The sequence below is a fragment of the Gopherus flavomarginatus genome, chromosome 1 (genome assembly GCF_025201925.1).
Source record: "Gopherus flavomarginatus isolate rGopFla2 chromosome 1, rGopFla2.mat.asm, whole genome shotgun sequence".
Classification (NCBI taxonomy): Eukaryota; Metazoa; Chordata; order Testudines; family Testudinidae; genus Gopherus; species Gopherus flavomarginatus.
This window is the reverse complement of record NC_066617.1, coordinates 81,968,648-81,995,316: the sequence shown is the minus strand read 5'-3', so window position 1 is coordinate 81,995,316 and position 26,669 is coordinate 81,968,648. Positions and strand designations below refer to the sequence as shown.

The 26,669-nt window shown below is 39.8% G+C and overlaps 2 protein-coding genes across 2 annotated transcripts in view; one reads left to right on the top strand and one right to left on the bottom strand.

The window, feature by feature from the left end:
- The window catches only part of LOC127042407 (uncharacterized), a 333,399-nt gene that overhangs the window by 28,952 nt on the left and 277,778 nt on the right, over positions 1-26,669 (top strand). The gene's annotated exons all lie outside the window — the stretch shown is intronic.
- NTS (neurotensin) lies at positions 6,018-22,467 on the bottom strand. Its single transcript, XM_050935957.1, has 4 exons — positions 22,247-22,467; positions 18,271-18,332; positions 8,376-8,597; positions 6,018-6,373 (listed from the first exon to the last, which is right to left on the bottom strand). The coding sequence occupies exons 1-4, from the start codon at positions 22,314-22,316 to the stop codon at positions 6,233-6,235; spliced, it is 495 nt and encodes a 164-aa protein (XP_050791914.1). The 5' UTR covers positions 22,317-22,467; the 3' UTR covers positions 6,018-6,232.

Below are 26,669 nucleotides of genomic sequence, written 5' to 3'. Positions count from 1 at the left end.
AAACTTGGTGGGATAATACACACGACTGGAATGTTGGTGTGGATGGGTATAGTTTGCTCAGGAAGGATAGACAGGGAAAAAGGGAGGAGGTGTTGCCTTATATATTAAAAATGTACACGCTTGGACTGAGGTGGAGATGGACATAGGAGATGGAAGTGTTGAGAGTCTCTGAGTTAGGCTAAAAGGGGTAAAAAGCACGGGTGATGTCGTGCTGGGAGTCTACTACAGGCCACCTAATCAGGTAGAAGAGGTGGATGAGGCTTTTTTCAAACTAACAAAATCATCCAAAGCCCAAGATTTGGTGGTGATGGGGGACTTCAACTATCCAGATATATGTTGGGAAAATAACACCGCGGGGCACAGACTATCCAATAAGTTCCTGGACTGCATTGCAGACAACTTTTTATTTCAGAAAGTTGAAAAAGCTACTAGGGGGGAAGCTGTTCTAGACTTGATTTTAACAAATAGGGAGGAACTCAAGTATTTGAAAGTAGAAGGAAGCTTTGGTGAAAGTGATCATGAAATCATAGAGTTGGCAATTCTAAGGAAGGGTAGAAGGGAGTACAGCAAAATAGAGAATGGATTTCAGGAAGGTGGATTTTGGCAAGCTCAGAGAGCTGATAGGTAAGGTCCCATGGGAATCAAGACTGAGGGGAAAAACAACTGAAGAGAGTTGGCAGTTTTTCAAAGGGACGCTATTAAGCGCCCAAAAGCAAGCTATTCCGATGGTTAGGAAAGATAGAAAATGTGGCAAAAGACCACCTTGGCTTAACCACGAGATCTTGCGTGACCTACAAAATAAAAAGGCGTCATACAAAAAATGGAAACTAGGTCAGATTACAAAGGACGAATATAGGCAAACAACACAGGAATGCAGAGGCAAGATTAGAAAGGCAAAGGCACAAAATGAGCTCAAACTAGCTATGGGAATAAAGGGAAACAAGAAGACTTTTTATCAATACATTAGAAGCAAGAGGAAGACCAAGGACAGGATAGGCCCACTGCTCAGTGAGGAGGAGGAAAGGGTAACGGGAGACTTGGAAATGGCAGAGATGCTTAATGACTTCTTTGTTTCGGTCTTCACTGAGAAGTCTGAAGGAATGTCCAATATAGTGAATGCTTACGGGAAGAGGGTAGGTTTAGAAGATAAAATAAAAAAAGAGCAAGTAAAAAATCACTTAGAAAAGTTAGATGCCTGCAAGTCACCAGGGCCTGATGAAATGCATCCTAGAATACTCAAGGAGTTAATAGAGGAGGTAGCTGAGCCTCTAGCTATTATCTTTGGGAAATCATGGGAGACGGAGGAGATTCCAGAAGACTGGAAGGGGGCAAATATAGTGCCCATCTATAAAAAGGGAAATAAAAACAACCCAGGAAACTACAGACTAGTTAGTTTAACTTCTGTGCCAGGGAAGATAATGGAGCAGGTAATTAAAGAAATCATCTGCAAACACTTGGAAGGTGGTAAGGTAATAGGGAATAGCCAGCATGGATTTGTAAAGAACAAATTGTATCAAACTAATCTGATAGCATTCTTTGATAGGATAATGAGCCTTGTGGATAAGGGAGAAGCGGTGGATGTGATATACCTATACTTTAGTAAGGCATTTGATACGGTCTCGCATGATATTCTTATAGATAAACTAGGAAAGTACAATTTAGATGGGGCTACTATAAGGTGGGTGCATAACTGGCTGGATAACCGTACTCAGAGAGTAGTTATTAATGGCTCCCAATCCTGCTGGAATGGTATAACAAGTGGGGTTCTTCAGGGGTCTGTTTTGGGACCGGCTCTGTTCAATATCTTCATCAACGATTTAGATGTTGGCATAGAAAGTATGCTTATTAAGTTTGAGGACGATACCAAACTGGGAGGGATTGCAACTGCTTTGGAGGACAGGGTCAAAATTCAAAATGATCTGGACAAATTGGAGAAATGGTCTGAGGTAAACAGGGTGAAGTTCAATAAAGATCAATGCGAAGTGCTCCACTTAGGAAGGAACAATCAGTTTCACACATACAGAACGGGAAGAGACTGTCTAGGAAGGAGTATGGCAGAAAGAGATCTAGGGGTCATAGTAGACCACAAGCTTAATATGAGTCAACAGTGTGATACTGTTGCAAAAAAAAGCAAACGTGATTCTGGGATGCATTAACAAGTGTTGTAAACAAGACACGAGAAGTCATTCTTCCACTTTACTCTGCGCTGGTTAGGCCTCAACTGGAGTAGTGTGTCCAGTTCTGGGCACCGCATTTCAAGAAAGATGTGGAGAAATTGGAGAGGGTCCAGAGAAGAGCAACAAGAATGATTAAAGGTCTTGAGAACATGACCTATGAAGGAAGGCTGAAGGAATTGGGTTTGTTTAGTTTGGAAAAGAGACTAAGAGGGGACATGATAGCAGTTTTCAGGTATCTAAAAGGGTGTCATCAGGAGGAGGGAGAAAACTTGTTCACCTTCGCCTCCAATAATAGAACAAGAAGCAATGGGCTTAAACTGCAGCAAGGGAGATTTAGGTTGGACATTAGGAAAAAGTTCCTAACTGTCAGGGTAGTTAAACACTGGAATAGATTGCCTAGAGAAGTTGTGGAATCTCCATCTCTGGAGATATTTAAGAGTAGGTTAGATAAATGTCTATTAGGGATGGTCTAGAAAGTATTTGGTCCTGCCATGAGGGCAGGGGACTGGACTCAATGACCTCTCGAGGTCCCTTCCAGTCCTAGAGTCTATGAGTCAATGAGAGTACTGGCCCTGATCTGCAATTTAATTAATGAGTGGCTAGTTAGTAGCAGTCAATACCATGTGACTGGGACCAAGTTACATTGCTGGAGACTGTGTGTTAACTGGCTAGGAGTGGCTGTTCTCACAGCAAAGCAGTGTAAGAGGCACCCTAGGTTGGAGAATGGGGGACTAGGGGGAAGGGAAACAGTTATTCAACAGTCCAGCCTGTACCTTGGGTAATGTCACACTGTGAAAGACAGACCCACAGAGAGGAGTGGGTCGACCCAGACTAACACTGAGGTGAAGACTTGTTGGTTTCTTTGTTTTGAGTTCTATTTGATTTATGCCATCTTATTGGCAGGACTAAATAAATTGGACTCTTGAGGAGGAAACTTGTTTTAAATACTGCTGGACTGTGGTGTGGACAACTCAAGATGCCCTTCAAAGAGGGAAACTGAGGCAAGACTGCAGTAGTCCTCTATCAATGAGAGGGCACTGGGGAGGCTGTGACCCAGTATCAGGCCTCAGCTCAGCAAAGCACATGCTTAACTTAAGTCACTAGGACTTAATATTAAGCATGTGCTTTATTGCTTTGCTGTATTGGAATTATGATTATTTTTTAAATTAGTGCATATATCTTTGTGAATTCACACATCACATGCCATGCTGCAAAGTTTATATGGCTATTTAAAAACAAACATATAAATACAATCTGTGGGTGACAATGGGAAGTGTGATTATCCTCAATGTACTCAAAGTAAAATGTACAGTATAATGTCCTCACTATAAAAATGTTATTTTGGCCATGATTAAGGATATAAGTCTGTTGTGGATGTCACGGATTCCATGACTTTAATAGACTTTTGTGACTTTTTTGGCTTCAGCCCACCACAGTGGCAGGGCCAGAGCAGTTATCAGCCCCTACCCAGGAGCAGTAGCAGGACTGGAGCAGTGGCTGCAGTCAGCCCTGGGGCTTGAGCAATAGCCGGGCACACAGCAGTGCCCGGAGCTGGGTCAGCCTCCACTGTAAGAGCAGGCTCTGGGGCTAGGGAGCGGTGGTGCTAGAGCAGTGGCTGGCAGTCAGCCCCTGGTTAAGCCCACCCTCTCACCCTCATGTACTTTTTTTAGTAAAACTCAGACAGGTCATGGGCTTCCGTGAATTTTGTTTATTTCCCACAACCTGTATGTGACTTTTACTAAAAATACCCGTGACAAAAGCTTAATCTTAGGATATGTCTACACCACCTGCCGGATCAGCAAGCAGCGATCAGTCCAGCAGGGGTCATGTCATAAACAGATAGTTAAGAGTTAATAGAACAGGAGTACTTCATGTCTCTTTTGCCTGTAAAGAGTTAACAAGATCAGTGAGCCAGGCTGTCACCTGACCAGAGGACCAATCAGGGGACAGGATACTTTCAAATCTTGAGGGAGAGAAGTTTGTGTGTGTGCTGTTAGTTGTTCTCTCTGGGTTCTGAGAGGGACTAGACGTGCAACCAGGTTTCTCTCCAATCTCCCTGATACAGGTTCTTATAGATTCAAAATAGTAAGTACTAGGTAGATGAGGCGAGTTAGGCTTGTGTTTGTTTTCTTTATTTGCAAATGTGTATTTGGCTGGGAGGAGTTCAACTTTGTATTTTGCTGAAAGGATTTTAATTTGTACTTGTATACTTAGGCTGGGAGGGTATTCCCAGTATCTATAGCTGAAAGACCCTGTAACATATTCCATCTTAAATTTACAAAGATAATTTTTACTGTTTCTTCTTTCTTTAATTAAAAGCTTTTCTTGTTTAAGAACCTGATTGTTTTTTTTATTCTGGTGAGACCCCAGAGGACTGGGTCTTGATCCGCCAGGGAATTGGTGGGGAGAAAGGAGGGAAGGGGGAGAGAGAAATTAATTTTCTCTCTGTGTTAGGATTACTTTCTCTCTCAGGAAGAGTCTGGGAGGGGGAGAGAAGGAGAAGGGAAGGTGGATTGTCCTCTGTTTTAAGATTCAAGGAGCTTGAATCACAGTGATCTTCCAGGGTAACCCTGGGAGGGGAAATCTGGGAGAGGCAACGGTGAGGGAAAGGGTTTACTTTCCTTGTGTTAAGATCCAGAGGGACTGGGTCTTGGGGGTCCCTGGGCAAGGTATTTTGGGGGGACCAGAGTGTACCAGGCACTGGAATTCCTGGTTAGTGGCAGTGCTACAAGTACTATGCTGGTAATTGAGCTTAGAGGAATTCATGCTGGTACCCCATCTTTTGGACGCTAAGGTTCAGAGTGGGGATTATACCATGACAGGTCAATTTATTGTGTCTAGTCTAGGTGTGATTAATCGATCCCCAAGCACTCTCCCATCGACTCCTGTACTCCACCGTCATGAGAGTGCAGGCCAAGTCAACAGGGGAGTGGCAGCAGTTGGCTCACCACGTTGAAGAAACCATGGTAAGTCGATCTAAGTATGTCGAATTCAGCTACATTATTCACGTAGCTGAAGTTGCTTAACTTAGATTGATTTCTCCCCCTCCCCACACCCCCCCGCACCCCCAGTGTAGACCAGGCCTTAGTAATGATTCACTGTGCTGGAACCAAAGCTAATCCTGCATAATCCACAGCTTTGATGGATATGTTGAGTCGTGGTTCACCTGCAATCAGAACCATGATTTAGGACATTTTCATTGACTTCATTGTACTTTAGATCATCTCTTAGAGAGTAAAACTAAGTCCTTCTGTTGAGCATGCATAAAGTATGGAGAGAACATAAGTTGTTTAATTGATTGCATAAATGAAATATATGTTGCTTTCTTGCCTCAGTCATAATATGAATTTCTCTGAAGTCGATATGACCTTCTGGCTTTGTTCAACTAGCAGACATTGGTGAAAATATTTTCTCTCTAATACTAATGATATAATTTATTATTATTATTTATTAAATCATGGTCCTTCACTGGTCCATGAATAATTAACAAGTTAAAGCCACCAAAATAAGGAAGGTCACTGAAATGATTTTTGAATTTGCCACTTAATAGCCAATGCACAATGTTTCCTTGCTTATTTAGACTTTAACCTTGATAATTGCCAGTGGTCGGAAAACATTGTGGCAATTCTGATCACCATATTACACAATAGTTTGCCAGCATAGATTGGTTTTGAGGTGTTTGAGACATTTCATGATATTTACTGGTGTTTATGGACTATTGATTTACATTTGGAGTCGGAAGGTGTGTTTTATCACACACACACACACACACACACACACACACACAAACAAACCTCATACTGTAGCAAATATTTTGAAATCTCAGATTTGTACAATACATCATGCTTAGAAACTAGATTTATTTGTAAATGTTTTGGTCCAATTAATCTCAAGTAGGAAAAATCACATTCAAGAAACAACAATTGCAAAAAAGACAGTTATGTTATAATCGATGATTTTTCATAGTATATTTTTCACACAAATGATTTTAGATTTAAATAAGAACCATAAAGCACAGTTACTCAAACTAAATATACATTGCTGTCTTTGCTGCATCAGTAATATGAACTTCTCTTGAGTATGTACGGTCTTCTGGCTTTGTTACCATGTAGTTGCCGTTTCAGGATATAAGGAGTTTTTCTTTTCATTATATCTTGGTTTGAATCCTCTTGATTGAAAACATCCTGCTGAAGTATCTGTAAGACATGAGAAGAGACACTGTGGAATCTATGTATTTCTTTGGATTAAAGATAAAGAAAAATATTAATCTCTTGATATTTTTGTAAATCTATATTCTCTTAATATACCCACTAGAAAAAAAAGATAACGGACTTTAGTCATGTCAAGGAATTAATTATAAAGCAATACCTATCTACTCTCTAATCAGAGATGATGAGTAAATTTCAAAATTTTTGGGGTGAAATCCTCGTTCCATTGAAGTAAATGTGACTGTTGACATTGACTCGAGTGAGGCTAAGATTTCACCCTGGGAGCTTTCATTTAATGTGGATGAAGCTTTCAAAAGTTAAAGTTCTTATATCAACTTCTTTGGTCTAAAATTTAGGCTGGAAATCTCCTGAGATTTCAACTACTTGCTAGTTTTAGCCTTCCTAGCAATATTAGTAGGCAAAATGAGAGAAGTATAAAATTTTAGAAAGCAGAAATGTACAAATATAAACAAAATGGCAGTTGTAAATGTCATAATGTTCAGGAACAATTGTGCTTTGAGTTTTGCATGAAGGGTCAAGTCATTTCTTAGTTATCTGAAATGATTTAATCCATTCTTATTTTTGCACCTTTTAATGATCAAACAAGCCAACTGGCTGACAGAGAGTTATTCAATTAAAACCTTTGTAGCGCTCCAAATATAATTGTTTGAGGTAGGGCTTAAATTCTCAGAGTATTTCCTGGAGCCCTGCGGTTTGGGACTTCATTCTTGTGGGAGGCAGCAGGGTTGGGACTTCATGCGTCGGGGCTCCCGTGGGATTGAAAATATTTACTGCAGCTCCACTCATGTTGCTATGGCTGAATTTAAGCCCTGCTTTGGGACACTAAAATCTATTGATCACTTAGTTAATGGGTCCTGATCTAAAATCCATTGGAATCAATGGAAAGACTTCAAATGATTTCAATGGACTTTGGAACAGAGCTTGGATGAACAGTATCACAGAAAGTTGCGTCATGGTCTGTGGAGCCCTTTCTCAAGTTTCCTCAATCCCTTCTTCCCTCATTTTTCTCTCCTCTTAAACTTGTCTGATATTTCTTTGCACTCCTTTACTGCACATCTAAGCTGCACACAACCATATTTTCTCTATCTATGGCTTCTCTGAGGCTGGGGAGCCCCAGTTTCTGCTATATGTACCTGCATCTCCAGGGTGAGACACCTCAGTATCATAGTGAAGCATGCCAGTTCTACTGCAGCTACTCTTCAGTGCTAAACCTACTACTGTTACAGTTCTGTGTAAGTGCTACTGCAGCTCATGCAGAGGATCCTGGTGCACAGGCTTGAAAATATGCTGCTGTGGTCCACCAGATCCAATGGGCTAAATTATCAGCTGTGCTGAACATAATTTGGCACAGCTGAGGAGTGTGCATACTGCAGAGAGAGCAAAATGGCTCTAAACCACCTTTTCTGCCTCCTGGGCCTCTAGGCAATGCTCATGGGGAAACACCCTGCTTCATGGTATTCCCCAGGGCAACCATGGTGGCTTTGCATTCACACTGTACTGACATAAGTAGTGCAAATGGCCAACTGCAAAGTGGGCCCAATGATCATATGCACATACATAGGGCCATCTCCTGCTTTCAGTCACACCTCTGTAAACAGTTTAATTTTCTGTTCTGTCAAGAAGCTCATTTTCATATCTCTGCTTAGTTTTGGGGGAATGGCTACAAAGTATGGAGAAATTATATAGTTAATATTTTACATTGATGTAGTCCAAAGCACCCTGCAGCTCTTCAGAAATGATATATGTACAAGACTGTTTAAGGAAACCACTTAGAGATGGAGAGCACCAGAGAGTTAGATAACCAGCATCCAACAATGCAAGAAGGGGATATTTTGGCCAAGTATACTGAAACTTTGAAGGGTCCATACAGAGCAGGCAGGATGTAGGTTTTTAAGTCTCTCTTGATTATATAAATACAGCATCAAAGCAGAGTCCTTCAAATGACATGCATTAGTGATGTGGTGCTTACCTCCCAGTGCTGAAAGGCTCTGCTGTGGCAGACTTTTTGGAGCTGGTATATTGTCAGCATCACTTCCAAGCTGGAGCCATCTAGAGCAGCAGGAAACTGTCCTCTCAGAAGGTCATCTTCCTCAGACTCAGCTGTTTCCTCTGCTTCGTTGTTTATGTTGTTTATAACACTGCACACATTGAGCAGGATCATCTTCCAGTAAGGAAGTTTCACTCTGTAAGGCTGAAGGATACAAAACACATGCTATGTGAAATGCTGTCTTCTCTTTAGCAAGAGCTGTATGATACTGTAAAGCATTTCAATGGGGACAATATATTTTGTTTAGTGTGTTTTGGGGTTTTGTTTGTTTTTGTCTAACCAAAATTAAGGCAACAATTATAGTGTGAGGTAATTAAGACAACTCATTTATTAAACATGCGCAGGGTCTGATCCTCCTTGTGTAGTTGTGCGGTGTCAAAGGAAACAGCCATCAGCTCAGAATGATAGTATTTCACACCACTCTGTGCAGGTAGGTATAAATGATTTTACATGGCTCCAGGGAGTGAAGAATCAGGCTTGTTGGTTGAAGTCCTGGTGCAGGGAGCTCAGCCTAACTAATAAGCCTGTTGATGAGGATGGATTCTGAGTCACAAGGGAATTCTCCTCCCCAAACTGTAGGCCAGTAAGAGGTACTTTTCTGCTCCCTGGCTCCTCTTGCAGGGAGTGTGCTCTCTGGATACAGGTGTGTGATGCAGCGGACACCTGAAGTTCATGAACCCTAAGGCCTTGCCTGCTGTGGCCCTTTTAACAATCTTGTGTAGGGAGCTGGCATGGAGAACTAATCTGCAGAGTAGAGTGGATTACAGAGTGCCAAAATGAAATTACAGATTAAGATGATGTATAAATAAAAAAAAATTATTAAGCAAATAAAGATGAGCTACTCAATATCTGGTTCTTCATGGGAAGTGGGGTGAAATTTATAAAAAAAAAATGAAGGGAAATAATGAAGAAATGGTGGATTCAAAGTATTCTTGCAATAGGCTCAGTGTTATTTGCCTAAACACCTGACATCCATGCAGCTAGCAGGTGTTGATCCTATTCAGAATGGGTTGAGTGGGTTCTGCTGACTCACTGAGGCAGATGACTTAAGTGACCTTTATAAACAGGAAGGTTAGAGTGATTCTCTTGTGAGCGAGGATCTAGAGTGTGGGTTGAATAGTCCCAGATAGAATCCTAAAACCTACCAGGACTAAGGAGCAGATTTGAGTTGACTTTTATATCTTATTGATAAATTCCAACCACAGGAGGGAGGCCACTTCAAACTTTATATAGGGTATGGAATTTATTTGTAGGGAAAGTTGGAAAAGGTGACAGCCCACTTTATTCTGCAGTCTGAACATATTCCCATACAACTCAATTACATTACAAAACTGGGATATAAAAGATTAATGCTACTGGGCCATCTATACATATCTGTGCCTCTTATTATCATTATTAAAAGATAGACATGAATACCAATGGCCGTGTAGACCCCTTATGAAGAGGGAAAACACTAAATTCTGTGGTAAATATATTCAGAGATAAATATCCAAAGCAGAGAGACAAGTCATGTGGGAGTAGATATCCAACAGGGGCTGGTTGTAGGGGAAAGTACTGGTAGGCAAACAGAGGTGGGTAGCAGTGGGGAGGCAGGTATGTGAGGTAGAAAGGAGGGATCGAGCAGAAAGGAGGAGAGGATAGGATGATAGGATTTGTGGAGAATGTTGGAGATCAGGAAACTTAAAAGGAAGTGGAGTCTGTTGTTGTGAGTAGAAAGTAGAATCCACACAGGGGGAAAGAATGGGGGCTTATCACAGGAAAGGGCGAGATGCGGATCTGAAGATATCTATAGTATTATATGCTTATCTTCAGTTTCTCAGTGCAATTTGTTGAATAAATTTGGGTTACTAATAGATATTGGAGCATTTTGCTGTAAGACTGGGTGAACTGCAACAAGAGTTCAGTGATGTAAGAATTTACTGATGTGGGAAGATTTCTTTCTAGTCAAGCTGAATCTCCAGTCAGTAGAGAATCTGTTGCACTTAAGTGTCCTGGGTGCTCCATTAACTTAAACTATTTATTTCCAGTCAACACCTTTCCTCTATTTTCCTATTAGCTAGAGCTGGATGAAGGTAAGTGTGTTTTCATGAAGGATTTTGATATTTGATTTAATTCCAGTTCAGAACAAACCCCCAACATTTCAAAATTCTCTGTGAAAAGGAGCTTTGATTTTTGGAGGCAGTCTTTTCTTTTTATTTATTTTTTTTGTGGGGGGAGCTGTGCCCCTGAAGCCCTTAGATCCCTTGGCTGCTGAGGAGTGGTGATCTTGGGAGCCAGGACCTATGAGGTTTCTAGGCTCACAGCTCTCCATCTGCCTACCAGGTGGACTGCCAAGTATTATGAGCTTGGAATGCCAGGCTGATGAGGAGACTCAAGCCCTAGAGTCAGAGTTTCCATGGCTTCCAGGCTCTCAGCTCCTTGCAAGCCTGCCAGCTGATACTTCTGTTGGAACTTTACAACAGCTGTCTGTCCCTATGAAATGTTTCAATTTCAACAAAACACCGAAATGTATTGTTGGAATTTTTCTACCAGCTTTAAATTTTGGTTTGGAAAAACTCAAGCGAGGATGCCATCTCGCCTTGACTTCACTCACTGCTTCCCTTCTCCATCATATTTTCCACATTCTGCCTTCCCCATCTATTTTTCCCTTCTTGAAAATTTTGATTTTTCTCCAGCATAGAAAGTAATTTCCTTTAAACAGAAACTGGGCACATGAAAATTCCAGGCACAAGGAAAGCATAGGCTGAGCAGTACCTTCTTGCTCACTGAGCTTATAGTTCCCAAATGAACCATGCTGTGCATCAAATCATAGAAAGATAGGCTGGAAGGGACCTCAGGAGGTCATCTAGTCAAACCGTCCTGTACTGAAGAAGGTATAAGTATACCTTGACCATTTTAGATGGATAACTGTCTAATCTGTTCTTTAAAACCTCCAATGATGGGGATTCCACAACCTTATTGATAAATTATTCCAGTATTTAACTATCTTTACGGTTAGGTATTTTCCCCTAATATCTAACCTCAATCTTCCTTGTTGCAAATTAATGTCAGGCTTACATTTTTTTTGGTGAATTAAAGTGTATTTGTTTGTATGTTTCCAGGAACAAATATTAATGTAGCAAAATAATATAGCTGTTTCAACAATAGATATTCATTTTATTTAGTGATAGCATGGTTGGAATGGGGGAAGGATATGTACGCCATGTAATTTTCAGTCCACTAGAGAATCCCATAACCTTGTGGTTCTTTGAGTCATCCTTCTAATAGAGATGAATATTCTATGTTTAATCTGTGTGGTATTCATTGTTAGCCATATTTGTGTGTGTATTTGTGTGTGTTTTAGTTATGAAGAGAGAGGGAGAGAAATGGCATAAAGACAGGCCAAGGGAGCAACAGAAATTTGAATCAATGTCAGCATTTTTTAAAGAAATTCCCTTTGGACCGTAGTCTTCCCTCAGATACAGGTGTGTTATTAAGTGGGCATAATTTAGCCATTTGTTAGACAAGCCTTTTTTTCTCAGCAGCGTTGGGTTCACTGTTCAGAAATGTGTGTTGTTTTGTAGGTGAAATGGAAACATATCCTAAATCCTGCTCAGCAGCTTGAAATGTTGTGTTTTATTTTGTTTACTTAGTACTCATCTGGTCTTCCACTCAGATGATATAATTAGAGCTTTGAAATATTTTGAAGGATCCGACAGGTTCATAACAAAATTAACCTCTTCATGGAATGTCTGACTTAATTAGCAGGAGGTGGATTTAAAAAGTAAATAAAATGCCCATTTCAATTTCAAAACTCTCTTTGGTTTACTTTAAATTATTTGTGGCATAAAAAAAAGAACTGATTTTTTCACACAAAAGATGAAGCTTTCCACGTACGCTTTCCCGCATGTTAAATGCCTTTACACAAAGAATGATGTTTTCAGTACGTGAATGAAAATTCTGTGGCTTCCTGTGTAGAGCTTCAGTATCCTTTGTGTCTAAAGTTGTTACTCTATCCCAGCTTTAGACATTCCAGAGAACATTTTTTGAAGACATGGGTGGCATATGCAAGTAGCAACCCCCAGCTGAGTCAAGTTTAGTACAGTTCTTACTAGCTAGGCCAGAAGAAGAGTCCCCTTTGGCTCGACAGTTATTGGGTTTTGTAGCATTGTTTGTGAGACACTCCTAAGATAGATTGCTACAGTGGACCTGATTCCCATTTATACCACACTTAAATCAATGTAACTCCTTTAACTTCAGTGTAATTACTTCTGATTTGTACCAGTATCAGATCAGAATGAGGCCTTATGTCTTTAAGTACAACTGACTAGGTTAATTGTCAGGCAAGACTGCATATATGAGGGCTATTTATAGCTTGTGGGAGGGAGTATGGCCTTCTGATTACATACCAGACTGGGATTTAGTGGACCTAGGTTCTATTCTTGATTCTGTCACTGGCTTGTTGGATGATCTTGGGCAACTCGCATCACCTTCTCCTAGCACTAGGTAAGAGTTAGGTATTGTTATTATATAACTTTCTGCTGCATAGAAAGCTCTCCCAATTAAGAAAATAGAACAGGATTGTTACTCCAATGTAAGAGCAGGTATCAAATGACTATATCTCAATTTATATATTCTGTGAACTCTCTAGTAATATGGTAAAGCACAGCCTTACACTCATGGAGCCCAAGAGTCCTGGTTCACTTTCAATGTGTGGCATATTTTCTGCACTGTTCTAAACTGTCAGTCACATGGGTGACTACAAATGCTCAAGCTATGGTTTGGACAACAGCCATGAAGGAGATCAAAGCACCAAAGTCTCAAAGAATAGAGCTAATATACTGAAGGTTAGTTGAAAAAAGAGTCTGGTAGTAATTTGATAAAACAATGGAAGTTGTTTGTAATATGAATCTGGCTTTGAGATTTACTGATGCTGAAGAATTCATGCAGGGAATTTGATATATGTTTTTGCATTGAAGAAGCTTCTTATGAAATGGAATATTGAAAGTTATTGGGCTCAGAAATGTAATGGGCCTTTTCTCTTTCCTTTGATGTATTTCTGAAAATTTGTGTCCCAGTTGTTAATTGAGCTGGCCAACACTGGCAGTTTCTGGTTCATGATAAATTTTGGATATTTTGAAAAAAAAAAATTCAGATCCAAAATGAAACCAGATTTTTTAAAAAATCCCACAAACCAAAAAATCAAAACAAACAAAATTAATATTTAATTTACATGATGTTTCCAAAATGAAATTTGCTCCCTGGCACCTTGGCAGTGACTAATTGAAATGGACATTCTTGTTAGTTTCACAACTGCTATTCAGGTGACAGCCATGAAACTGTCAAGAATGCCCATTTTAGTTAACAACTGCCAGGGCTCCAGGGTCTGCAGTTCTGAGGCGATCCACAATACAGGCTGCCCCACGACAAGGAACTCAGAGCTTCCAACCTCCTGGGCCAGCTGGCCTCAGGACTGCCCACTCACAAGTCGGGTAGCACAGGGATCCTGCTGGTTTGGGGAGTTTGGAAGCCCCGAAGTCCTGGACCCAGGGAAGTCTGCATAGTAGGGCTGCTGTGGACCCTGGAAGCCTGTCCCAGGACTTCCAGGCACTGCAGCAGGGAACCTGAAAGTCTTGAGAGCCCTCAGGTTTTCCAGGTTCACTCCAGCAGAGCCAGGAGCCTAGAGGTGGATCTCCTAGGGCTGCCAGGTTCATGACAGCCTTGGCATGGTGCGGCTGTCTTTTGACAGAAATCTACCTGACAGAGTTTCATCAGAACCCTGCCTGGGATGCTACAAATTTGTCAAACCCAAACCTCTTTTGCAGCACATTTCAGGTTCAACAAATCAGCATTTTTTCCAACAAAACTCTGTTACATCACAAAATTTCCAACCAGTTTGAATTGTTTACTGAAAAGGAACACTGGGGTAGCCTTTATTGTGTCTGGAACTTCTTTGAATGTGGAGGTACTAAAGAGGAATCTGCGTTCCAATGAATGGATTTGTTACATATCAACTTGTTTCTCTGATTTTGGTTAAATAATACCTCTGGAGGCCTTGTTGATGTAGTAATAATTTATATGGCACTGTGTGCATAGTATTAGCTGCTGAAACATGGATAAATCTTGAATGTTACAAATTTTATACAAATAAATTCATTTCAGCTCTTGCTTCCTATATCTTCTAACTCATCCTCAGCTAACCAGACCTTTTTTTAATAGAACCTCAAAATAATGAATAAAGTCAGATTTTGTGCCAGAGATAGCTAAAACAGTGAGGAAACTGGTTATAGAATTCTGGAGGTATACTAAAATGCTTGCTAGTCAACTAATATTTGGAGGGTGCTGCTCTGCAATGGGCTTTGTTTCATGACAGAGTACTTTCTTCCTCCCGGTAGTATGATTTTACTGCATAGATTTTTCCTCCTTCTTCCATAGTGGAGGATGAAATAATTAAGCATATTCTGCAAATGGATATTCATGTGAATTAAATGAAATATCAGGGCATACCTGTTATATCAGCAGTGCAAGACATGTCAGATCTATAGAAAATACTTATCTATTCAGGTTCTCATATACTAGCTTTACTGTAGTATTTGAGTGCCTCTCAAATACTTACAAATAGAAATAACAATCTTCCTTTCTCTGTTGCTAAGCAGACAGCCTGAATTTTGTACCAACTAGAGCTTTTCCAAGGTACATTGCTGTCCTTGCATATATAAGTTGCAGTTACTCAGGTTGGAGGTCATGAATGCATGGATAACTGTGGCCAGGGCTGTGTCTGGTAGGAAAGAGCTATGTCTTCTGGCCAGACACAGATGGTATAGATGGTGGTGAGCAGATTTTACAACTACAAATGCTGGGTATTGCTTATCTATCATACTATAGCAATAAGATGTTGAAAAGGACAAAGAATGCTGACAAGTTTAATAGTCTGAGAGCAGGTCCCTCAATAGTGGGGAATATTATAGGGGAGGCATGTTTTTCAAAGTGACTCCACTTCACCTCAATCTTATTTGGAGTCTGTTTTGTCAAGTTATACTTCATCCAGGTGACAGTTTTAGCAAGGCACTGAGAAAGCTGCGAGTCATTGCTGTTTATTCTATGTAAAGCAGATGAAGACCAATATTACGTCTGCATACTGATGACACTTCAGGCTATGTTGTCTTCCTAGATCTCCAACAGGCAAAGTAAATGTTGAGTAAAACTGGAGAGAAACATGAGCCTTGTGGAATTCCATAGGTAAGAACTGTGGAGGTGGAGAAACTGTTGTAGAGAAAAGACCTAAACCATTTCAGGGAACTTCCATTTGCCCCAGGAACTTCTGTATCCCATCAGGGATGTGACACAAGTATTTGGTGATCAATAGAATCAAATGTTGCAGACTGGTCCAGCAGGAGCAGTTATGAGTATGGATGTGCTTCCCTTTTTTTTGACCAGGAAGAGGCCATCCACCAGGCTGCCATGCCCTGGCTTGAAGCTTGACTAAGAGAGACCCAACCCACAGATGGTATTGAAGACTGGCTTTTGCTTGCTTAGAAAAGGGAGGAATAGACCCTGGGCGGTAGTTTGTGAAGTCAGTAGCATCTAGTGCAGACTACTGCATGTTCAATGATGGGTTGTAGATTACCCTCAGGAAGAAGAGTCCTTTATTCTCTTACTATCCAGGAAGGCTAGGGCTTAGAATCACAGATAATTAGAGGTATATTCTTGAGCTGTGAATCAGTTTAAAAAATTTGAGCACTAGGACATACTATGCCATCAGAATGCCCTTGTTGAAAATATATTATGGATGTACCAGGAATGCCAGGCAGTGTTAATGTGATTGATAAACTACTTTGCTACACTAACATGCATCCAACAAAGTGTGTATACACCCATGAAAGCACATGCTCCAATACATCTGTTAGTCTATAAAGTGCCACAGGACTCTTTGCTGCTTTTACAGATCCAGACTAACACGGCTACCCTCTGATATTTGTTACACTTGTACATCCAGACTTTGCAAAACAGGTTTGCTTTTTTCTCCAAGATATGAGGGCCAACAAGATGATTAGAGATTGCTTGGCTAGACTGGCAACTCCATATCAGAGATGATTAGTGAAAAATAACAGTAGTTATTCTCTGTTGGAATTAGATATGAGATGGCAGATAACAGGTTTCAGTTCAGGAAGGTCTGATCAACTACTACATCTTCCATCCCAAAATGTGCCTCACATTCTTTTACACATTTAAAATAGTCACTAGAAATTAGGTTTTAATCTGATGAATGCTGCAAACCCACACAAAGTGCATAATAAATGAATTTACTATCCCTCTAATTGATGTAGTAGTGAAGACTCCCTTGCTAGACTGGTGGTATTTCACGCAACTATAAGTGACTTTTGGGGGGCTTCACTATACCTTACTTGGATGTCAAGAGAACATGCACAATATGTCAAGGAGCCTGAGATTCACAATTATGTCACCACAAGTTAAGCTAGGGATGTTCCTATCACAAGTCCACTTGTTAAGACAGGCATAGCTATTATTAGGTCACTTAAACTGCATTTATGGATTTTACGGCCTTCTGGACAGAGGGCGGCCTAAACAGCAAGTTGCCTCACCCAACATTATACATACCAAAAATCAGCTATGATTCAATTTGGCACATTCTTAATCAGCCATTACACAACTGTTTTAGTGTTTGTTGTGTGTCAGAGTTGAGGGAGAGCGACAAGTGGTGAAATCTTGGCTCTATTGACATCAGTAGTAAAACTCCCACTGACTTCATTGGAGCTAGGACTTCACCAAGAGTGTATTAGCCCTTTGGGACTCAGAGGAAGAATCCTTCTGACAGAATCCCACTCCTAAATTGGTCCCAGGAAAAGAATCCTCATTAATCTTTTCCCTACTTGACCAGCAGGAGTCAAGAAGCAGGTTCGTGTGACATCTGGGCCTTGTTACCTTGCTAACTGGGAATACAGAAATATAGGAATTACCATACTGGATCAAACTGGATATCCATCTAGTCCATTCTCCTGTTTCCATTGACACCTGGCATCAGGTGATATCAGAAAGGAAGGGGGTGAGAAACCCTGAGGTGAACAAATGTGGAATAACCAGGCAACAGGGAAATTTTCCATTAAAACGCAAAATGTTTTGACCACTCTTGTGAGAAGGGATAAAACCTCCCATTTTAAAATAAATTAATAAATCATTTATCAGGGAAGACTGAAACATGCATATATTTCCCACTTAATTAAAGTTTTTGGCTGCTGCCTGTCAAATGTGTATGTTCTGTTTTTGATACTTCACCTATGTGAAGCTGAGATCATTGAACCCTGCGTATTTAGAAAATAAATCTATGGCTGATTCTTTGGCCACTGAGGAAGAAAACTATTTACTGGATATTTTTGTGACTATTTTTCTGATGTTCTTTACAATCATTACAATGACTAGCTTATTCCTAAACCAAAACAGTTTTTGTCTTCTAAAAATATTAATTTCACACACATGTAGAAAAAATACAATAGCATCTCATTTAGGCATTAATTCAAGATCAATTCAGACATATTCAATTGGAAACACATTTTCTTCTGATAAATTTACATGAAACACAACCTGAATAATTTAATGAAAGTATCAGCATTACAAGTGAGAGACACTTTAAGTTTTCTGTGTTACATCAACACCTTTAAACTTCCTTTGAACTAGAAGAAAAATTTGCACCAAAGTAACGCCTTGCACTGAACTTTTATGTCTAGACTGTTATTACTTTGTGCAAAGACTTCCATGCTTGTAATGAGAATTCATGTGCTCCCTACAAGTCAGCTAAAGGGTAAAAAGAAAAAAAAATTACCTTTGATGTATACATATTGGTCAATAAATCTGCTTCTAATGCTTTCATTTCCTCTTCTGAATCTGGGAATAAATCAGAAACACATGTGTACTATTTCATCACAAATGATTCATTTGATTTCAGAATATAGGATTTAGGTATATCTCATAAAGAACTCTTAAACTTAAATAACGGATAAAGGGCTAGTGGAGAATTTTCCTCTCTTAAAATATGATCCAGAAAGACTGACTGCAAGGGTCTTTTAGTATAAGCACAGCCTAAGTTAATGATGCATCTTATAAACAGTTACTCAACATCATTCTAGGGCCTGATCCAAAGTCACTGAATTCAATGGAAAGATTCCCATTGACTTCAATGGGCTCTGAATCAGGCTCATAACCTATAGCCATTTCAGTAAAACAAAAATGTTGCCAAATATCCTCATCCAACGTCAATATGATTTTTTTATCATCTGAACAAGCTTGTCTGTCACCTTTGCAAACTTTTAGACCCTGACATTGTAGGTCTTTATCTTAAAAGGGACATTTCTTCATAATAGAGACAGTTTTAAGTAAAGTTTTTTAAAAATATGCATTAATAGTAGTTATATTTACTAGGCAAGACTCTCATTTTAGTTATACCAATATAAATTCTGCTGACATCAGTGATTTCAGTCGGATCAGAATTTGACCTATTAATTTTTAACTCGTGTGTGTGCGCGCGTGACAGAGCTAGAGAGATTTAATGTAGTGGAATAATTTCTTTCTACTAATTTAGTTGACCCTACATAGTGCAATATATTAGCAAGTATTATGACTTATCTGACGAGGAAATGTTATTTTAGAAGGATGAAGCACAATCAGAAAGAAATCTATTCTGCTGTGCACTGAATTGTGTGACAGAGATCTACTTTGCAAATTACAGCAATCGTAACTCCAAGAGTATGGTTTGGAGATCATTAAATACCTCTGCTGAAACAAATTTTATTTTAATTGTTTTGTAGCTCCCTAAAAGCAACAGTCATTCAAAGACAATCCATAAATTTATTTACTTAAACATAAAAAAATAACTAAAATGACACTTATCTGAGGCTCTAGCCACCCTAACAAACATAATATACTGTAAATATCAGCTGTGTTAACGTGAGCAGTGTTTTTTTTGTTATTCATGTGTTCTGTAGGATGGAATATGTTGCCCATTTCCATCCAGGTTTGAGATCTACTGATGAAAAGTGCTATAGAATAGGAGGTTTTGTTTGTTTGTTTGTTTTTTAATTTAATTCAATTATTTATTTAGTTAGTTTGCTGCTACTGCTACCTTGGCAGTCATAGGAATTTAAGAGATAAGACTAGGAGGGCCCTCGTGGATCATCCAGTCCAGTCCCCGCCTACCGCAGGCAAGCCTAGGATATATTCACATACATCAAATAATCAAGCTTCATTTTAAAACTAATTAGGCTGTTTGTTCCCACTACTGGGAGACTGTTCCAGCACCTCACGCCTCTGGTTAGAAACCTTCTTTTACCCATTATTCTTGTGACACCATTGTCCATTAGCTTAAATAGCTCTTCTCCCTCCCTGCTGTTTTCACCCGATGTATTTATAGAGGGTAATCGTATCCCTGCCTTTGTTTTGCTAAGCTAAACAAGACAAACTTTTTTAGCCTCTTCTTGAAAGATAACAGCAGTAGCCTTTCTCTGTACCAGTAATCCACACAGTATCTTAGTACCTACCAAAAGTCCTGTTACTAGGACTCTGCCCTAGTTTACACTACAAAATACAGACTTAAAATAGAGCATAGAAAATGGCCAAGATAGGTGGAATGCTGCACAGAATATGTAGGTGCTAAGAAATGTTTTGAATGAAGAGAGCAAGGGAGCTTGGTGTACCTAATTTGGGAGCCTATTCCAGGTGAAAGCGGTGGCAAAGAGAGAAGCATGGATTCAAAAGCCAATGAAAAAGACAATAGGAGGAGGCAAAAGAGGCATGGGCAGACAGCACAGGGAGTGGGAAGTGGTGCAGGACAAGCTGAGGGCAAGGATGCAATGGGGACAGAGTTAGAGAGAGCTCTGAATACAAAGTTTGTTTGTATCACGCTATATTATATAAGGGGGAAATGTACACACTTTAACTGGATTTAAATTCTGCACTTTGTTCATATATTTAAATTTTACAAGCTACATTTTCCTCTCAGCACAAACCATATTTTCAAAAGAAAATTAGAATACATGTTCTGTGTCTTAGCTAAAAACAGTGCAATGTTTTCCGCATTGAGCTAATCTGTCCCAGGTCCACATTTTCATATTTTTAAGCAAACTAAATCATTTTAATTATGGTATGTTCCACTTTCTTCATTATAGACCCAATCCAATGTCTATTGAATTCAATGGGAGACTTTCCATTGAGTTTACTGGGCACTGGATCAGGTGCTACCACAGGTGCTAGGATCTGATCCTGCATCACTGATGTTGTCACCTTTTTTTTTTTTTGGTAATGCTTTTTAAGATCTATAGATGAAAAGTGCTACATAAAAACCAAGAATTATCATTATTGTCACTGCTTTGCTATTTTGTGAAACAGAGGAACTGATCCTGCTGCAAACAAGTTTACAGCAAAATTCCTTTCTCTTTAAACAGGAGCAGGATCAGATCCAAAGATCTATTGTGTGTCAGGTTTTGCTAGCACTTTGCACACTGTCAAATGCTAATACCTAGTTTACTAGTTATTCTCTTCAATACATTTTTGTTAGTATTCCTTTAAGATCTTGTTAGGAAATAACAGTTTATCATCTAGAACAATGCTAATGTGCTACCAATATAAAATTCTACAGGTGAAAAATTTTAATTTAATGGACAGAGCCCAGTGCTCCTGAATACACTGTGAAATAGAATTCTGAAAGTTGAAATGTAAGGGTTATAATTTCTTTGTGTAGGGCCTCAGTCATCTAATCTATTTCCCTCCTCCATGCTGAAGCAGGCAAGTAAGTACACCTAGACTCTACCTGACACCGTGAATATAGTATCATAATAAATCATGTTAATAAAGTATTACGCTATTTTGTAATTTAGCAAGTCCGTATTTGAAATCTACTCTGCTCCATGTGCATGATTGAGTGACTGTGTGGTTATAAAAGCCATTACATTTTTGTGTATAAACTTAGCTATGTCATTTTCCCAAAGGAAACTATAAACTAAACAAGTGTTACTGATCATCTGTTATACTCTGGCTATTTAAAGCAATTACACTTGGAGTAGAAAGTCACTTGAGTTTATCCTCCCATGGTGTGATTTGGTTTTGCATTGATGTAAATCTGAAGCTTTCTTTCCCCTTCAGATAATTTGGTAAAGATTATTTTAACACCACAGCTTCAGTTTTTGTATCTGCATCATTGATGGATATGAAATATGTTTAAGTACACATATAGCCATTTTGGTTAGGATTTGTCAAGGCTTCGTATGAGCTGTAGAAAAGATATTGCCTAGGATATTTGAGAGAACAACACAACATTCCATAGATCACAAATACTTTCAACATTTGTGACAAAGTGAATGGTCACATCCTGTTATGTTTCTGAAGGACTATTCTATAACTTTTAAAAAAATCTAATATTGATGCTGCGTGAAAGAGCAGGTGAATGTAAAGGGAGGAACTTATGGCAATGACAGAAAAACTGTCATTCAACACTTATCAGGGTTGGCTTGTGTGTGTACATATATAAACCTTAGTCTAGCCTTAACTCACTTTATTTCTTTTGATCTCATCCGAGGGGCTAGTATACATGTTAGCTCTTATCACCTTAAAATGACTAGCCAGATGTAAAGACTTTAAAAAAAAAAAAAAAAAACTTCCATTCCTCCTGGGTTTAAATGCCTATCAGACGAGGCATAATCTAATAACTAACCAGAGGCAGGTTTGGGGACAGGGGCAGAGACACCCTCCTCCCTCCCCCAATTCACAGCTTAGGAAGGAATCCCAAGAAATTGCAAAGCAGAGCTTACCTGAGCACAGACTCCAAGAGGTGAAAGCCAGCAGGATCATGCACACCAGTTGAATTCTCATTCTTGCCATCTTCAGCCCTCTAGAAAGTAAAGTCCATAAATACAAGAAGAAGAGATGAGAGAGACAGACACAGACAGAGAGAGAGAGAAAGTACAGCTGCTTCTTTCCCTTGCTGCCTTGAGCGGACTTGTGAGTGTCTGAACCATAAGGAGAGCCCTGGACCATTCCCTAAGTATATAAGCAGTGGGGTGATGTCACAAAAGTAGAGTGATTGTCTCTTAATGAATTACCCTCCCTTCTCCTCCCCCTCCTCCTCCTCCACAGCCCCCGCCCTCAGCTACTCAGTTCTGAGTGAAACTGACGCGATTCACTCCTTGACGCACACAGATATCAGTTCAGAAACATTTCTGCATTCGGAGAGCAACCCCTGTTCGGCTCACCTGTTCTGTCATACACACAACAACTCGAAAGATAGGACAGTTCTTAGTTCTTTGGGGGGAATAGTGTGTGTGTCACTGTGTGTGTGTGTGTGTGCGCGCGCGCGCATTAAAAAGGAGTGATCACCTGGCAATGAGATGCACTGTACAAGATGCAAGAAAGATGCTCTGGGAAAGGGAGCTCTATTAAAAGGGCGAACATCTTACCCCGGTATCTCTTGAGATTATTCCATAATCATTTTACATACTTCACCTCTGTAAATGTGTTGCCGAATTTTACTAATAGCTCGACAAACAATGTAAGGGGGTAAGATGTATATTGATTTATATGGAACCGATGTTTTGTGCCATCACAGGTTGGTTGGTTTTTGTTTAAGTATATTTTCCATAAACTTTTTTTTTTAATTTAGGACACACTAATAGCTAGACTTCAGGCTATTTCGTGTGTCCTAACTTATATAGTAAACATATATAATGCCTGAAAGTTTAAGTGTGCTATAGGCTAATGAAACATATTCCCATGATATAGGAATTATATTTGCACCAGTGTTGCACAATATTGATAGAGATTTCCCCACAGTCCCAAGCTCCAGGACATAATGAGAACAGATTCTAGGTGAGTAAAAACTGGGGTAAATACATTTAAAAAACCCCGACATACAGAAGGTACAAATGTGTGCGGTTCAAGTGATACGATATTGTGTGTAGCTCCTTTCTTTAAACCGGGGCTGAAGTGTTTCGTTTTAACTGGTGTCTTTGCTTCCATGAGGGGGCGCAATGGAAGTATGAGAAAAATCACTCTCCGCTATTGGTATTCAAGCTTTAAGATCCTTGTAGAAAACTCAGAGCTATATTGACTTCAGTTAATAGAGCCTCCTATTGCATGCAAACTGGATTGGTGAAGTATTTCTCATTTGTGTTTACATTCTTTCCGTATAATTTTTATCCTCAGCGCCATCACTAGAAATGTAAAGAATATTTGAAGCAGTGGAAGGGTGGATTGACGTGAAATGCTACAGAATCACATTAGACTGAATCACATTATTTCTTTACAATGTGACTTTTCTCAAAGACAAATATTCCATCTGTTGAAGGCAGAGAATGCACATATTACAGTGCAGCATATTTTGACCTGTGGGGATTTGTTTAAGGACTGGTACACTTAGTCCACATGCCAGTAACACACTCATTGAATGATTGCTGTTCAAAGGATGATTGCGCAGCACTGAAGAGGAAATCGTTTCCTCTAAAAGCAAACGCAATGACAGTGATCAATTATATCCTTCTCCCCACTCGCTACACATTTTTACATACTATTGAAATATATTCCATGTAGTTAAAAAATACACCGTATTTAAAACATCCTGCCATCCAAGGCAGCCTTAGGTCAGACTTCTTCTGTATGGATTCCCATTTTGCACCACTGTAAAGTTTTTGCACTGTTGTCACACATGGATAAATATGAAGAAACACACCCGGAGTTAGTTCTTGGATTATTGTTGGCTCTTTCACCCAAACTGTTGCATATTATTGAAAGCTTTTTCTTTCCTGTAATTCTGGCTTACTACGCAAGGATGTTTTGTTGAAATAAAGCTTTCCTATTTTCCTAATTTTTCATTCATATTATAGTTACAGAGGATCACAACTACACACAGTATAAAGACCAATCCTTAAACTAATTTGACTCCCTGGGTGTGCTATTTCTTTTCAGAAAGTTCTTTGAGTAGGAATCATATCTAGTGTCTACTCTCTGACATGGGTTTCTCCAACAGTAGAATTCCCATATTCTTACATAACTGAAATGTGCAGTGATGGTGTTGGCGGGGCGGGGGAGGGGGGCTGGTGAGTCAGTGAGTGTCAGTTTTACTGGCACTGAAAGATGTGATCATCTAGTTTTTATCCTAGTTCTCTCTGGACTGTAAATCCTCAGGGAATAATTTAGGGTTCTGTTATGCTATAACCTTTCTGAGTCCTACCTCTGTTTTTATCCCACTACTAGGAAATAATCAGGCATGAACACTAAAGTAGTTCAAAATCTCTTTTGCTTCCACATTCCCCCTTCAATACTGATCTGTACCTCATTTTCAAATGTACTGGGGTCAGGAACCATTGATCCAGCACGCTGGAGTAGTTTTCTTTTGTTCTAAATGAGATTGAACAGTCTGTTCTTTTCTCATTCCTTTCCTCCAGCTTCTTGTTATGTCTGCAGCTTTCCCCTACTGTCACATTAAAATGTGGTATAGTGAGCATCATAATAAGCACTTTAATAGCTGAATCTCAAATCCAATATTTTCATTCCTAGGTCTTTCCTGTTTGGAAGTGTTTCTTTCATTTGCAGAAGAAACTGCCCTGGGAAGGCTTTCTAGGCGGTAACTGTTTCTTTTTCTGTAAGGTTCACTTCATTTGTGGAGGTCCCTTTAAAAAAAAAAATCTCTGACCCACATGACCTAGGGAGAATATGTACAGCCTCTCAAACATGTCAGCCAGGGTGGGGATGTTGTCATATCAGACAACATTCAGACTGTGGCCTGCACAGCACTCTCAGGCCCACACACTACCTTCTCTCACAGTGGCAAAAAGCAGCTGCAGGTAATCAAACAGTGGTGTTTCCTATTAGATGTAGTCCGATAAAAGAACAAACAAACTAACCTCTATGTACCCTGTGTATCTGCTTTGTCTTTTGTATCTGTAAACACAGCTGCAATCAATTCTGTGGATGATACCAAAGATGATGGAGTTAGTAGCTATAGAGAAGAGAACCAAACTGCTAAATGTCCTGGAGTGAGAGGAGCAGAAGCTACAGGTAAATGAGAGGAGAATAAGTATCAAATAATTGGTAAAGTCTTCCACTCAGGGAGCAGAAATAATTAGACAGGTGCAAAACAGGGGGAGAAATGCACCCAGCTGCATTCATCTCATTAAAGCAGGTTTATTTTCATATTATGTGTTTGACAGTGGCCTATGACATTGTTTGGAACCAAGCTCTGCAGGTGCTTCAAGGAAAGTGTGGAATCCTGAATTTCATCGAGGAGTTACCCCTGCCCCCACAGAAGCGGGAGCAAGGCCTCCCCTCAAACTTGAGGGCATTGTGACTTCAATGGAATTACATCTGTTTAACCTTCTCTGGTTATGGTCCATGGGTCTGAACAGAAGATGGCTGTTCCCTTCCAACCAGTCCCTTCCGTGCCACAGCTCTGCTCAGTGTCCTGCCCCTCCCCCATTGTGGACCATGGCCTGCACTGAGAAAGCTCCACCGCATCTGAAGGAAGAGAGAATGGTCCCACTGCGACAGCAGAGCCCCTTTCTGGATAGAAGGGGTGAGAGCTTCCTGTGGAGGTGTCCTACACTCAGAGAGCAAATGAACATTGTAAAATGTGAGTTCAGAGTGTCAGTAAAGGACAATTAAATGTTTTCAGGGTTGTTTGGGGGATTAGTTTGTTTTTGTGGGGGGGGGGGGTAGTGAGGGAGAGGAAGATTGGCATCCTTGATTCCCTGCTTAGAAAAATTTACCTCTTTTCATTAGCTTCCATCTCAAGAGTTTCCTAGAGAAGTGCCCATTCAGGACTGCATTTCTTCCACCCCCATAATTATATATTTTCCAAAATAACCTCAGTGAATTTACCTTTCAGTTGCCTCCAGTATCCATGATATAGCCACTAAAAAAAGCACTGTTTGTTTTTATTTAAATGTAATTAGATGATATCAGTACAGAATATATGCATGTGTGTGGGTGCAGAGGAGTGGATAATATCTTTGCTGTATACCATCATATATACATACATTCCCCTCTCCTCCCCAACCCTGACAGGTCGTGCTTTGATACTGTTTGGTAAACGGAAACAGTTTCAGAGTGAAAAACTGTTACTTTAACAGAACTCTTAAATCGTTGTTGGATTGAACAGATGAGAATGATCATCTATACTTCTTGAGAAGGAGAAATTAAATCTGCCTGAATTCAGTCGCGTGAATTCCACTCTTTCCCATG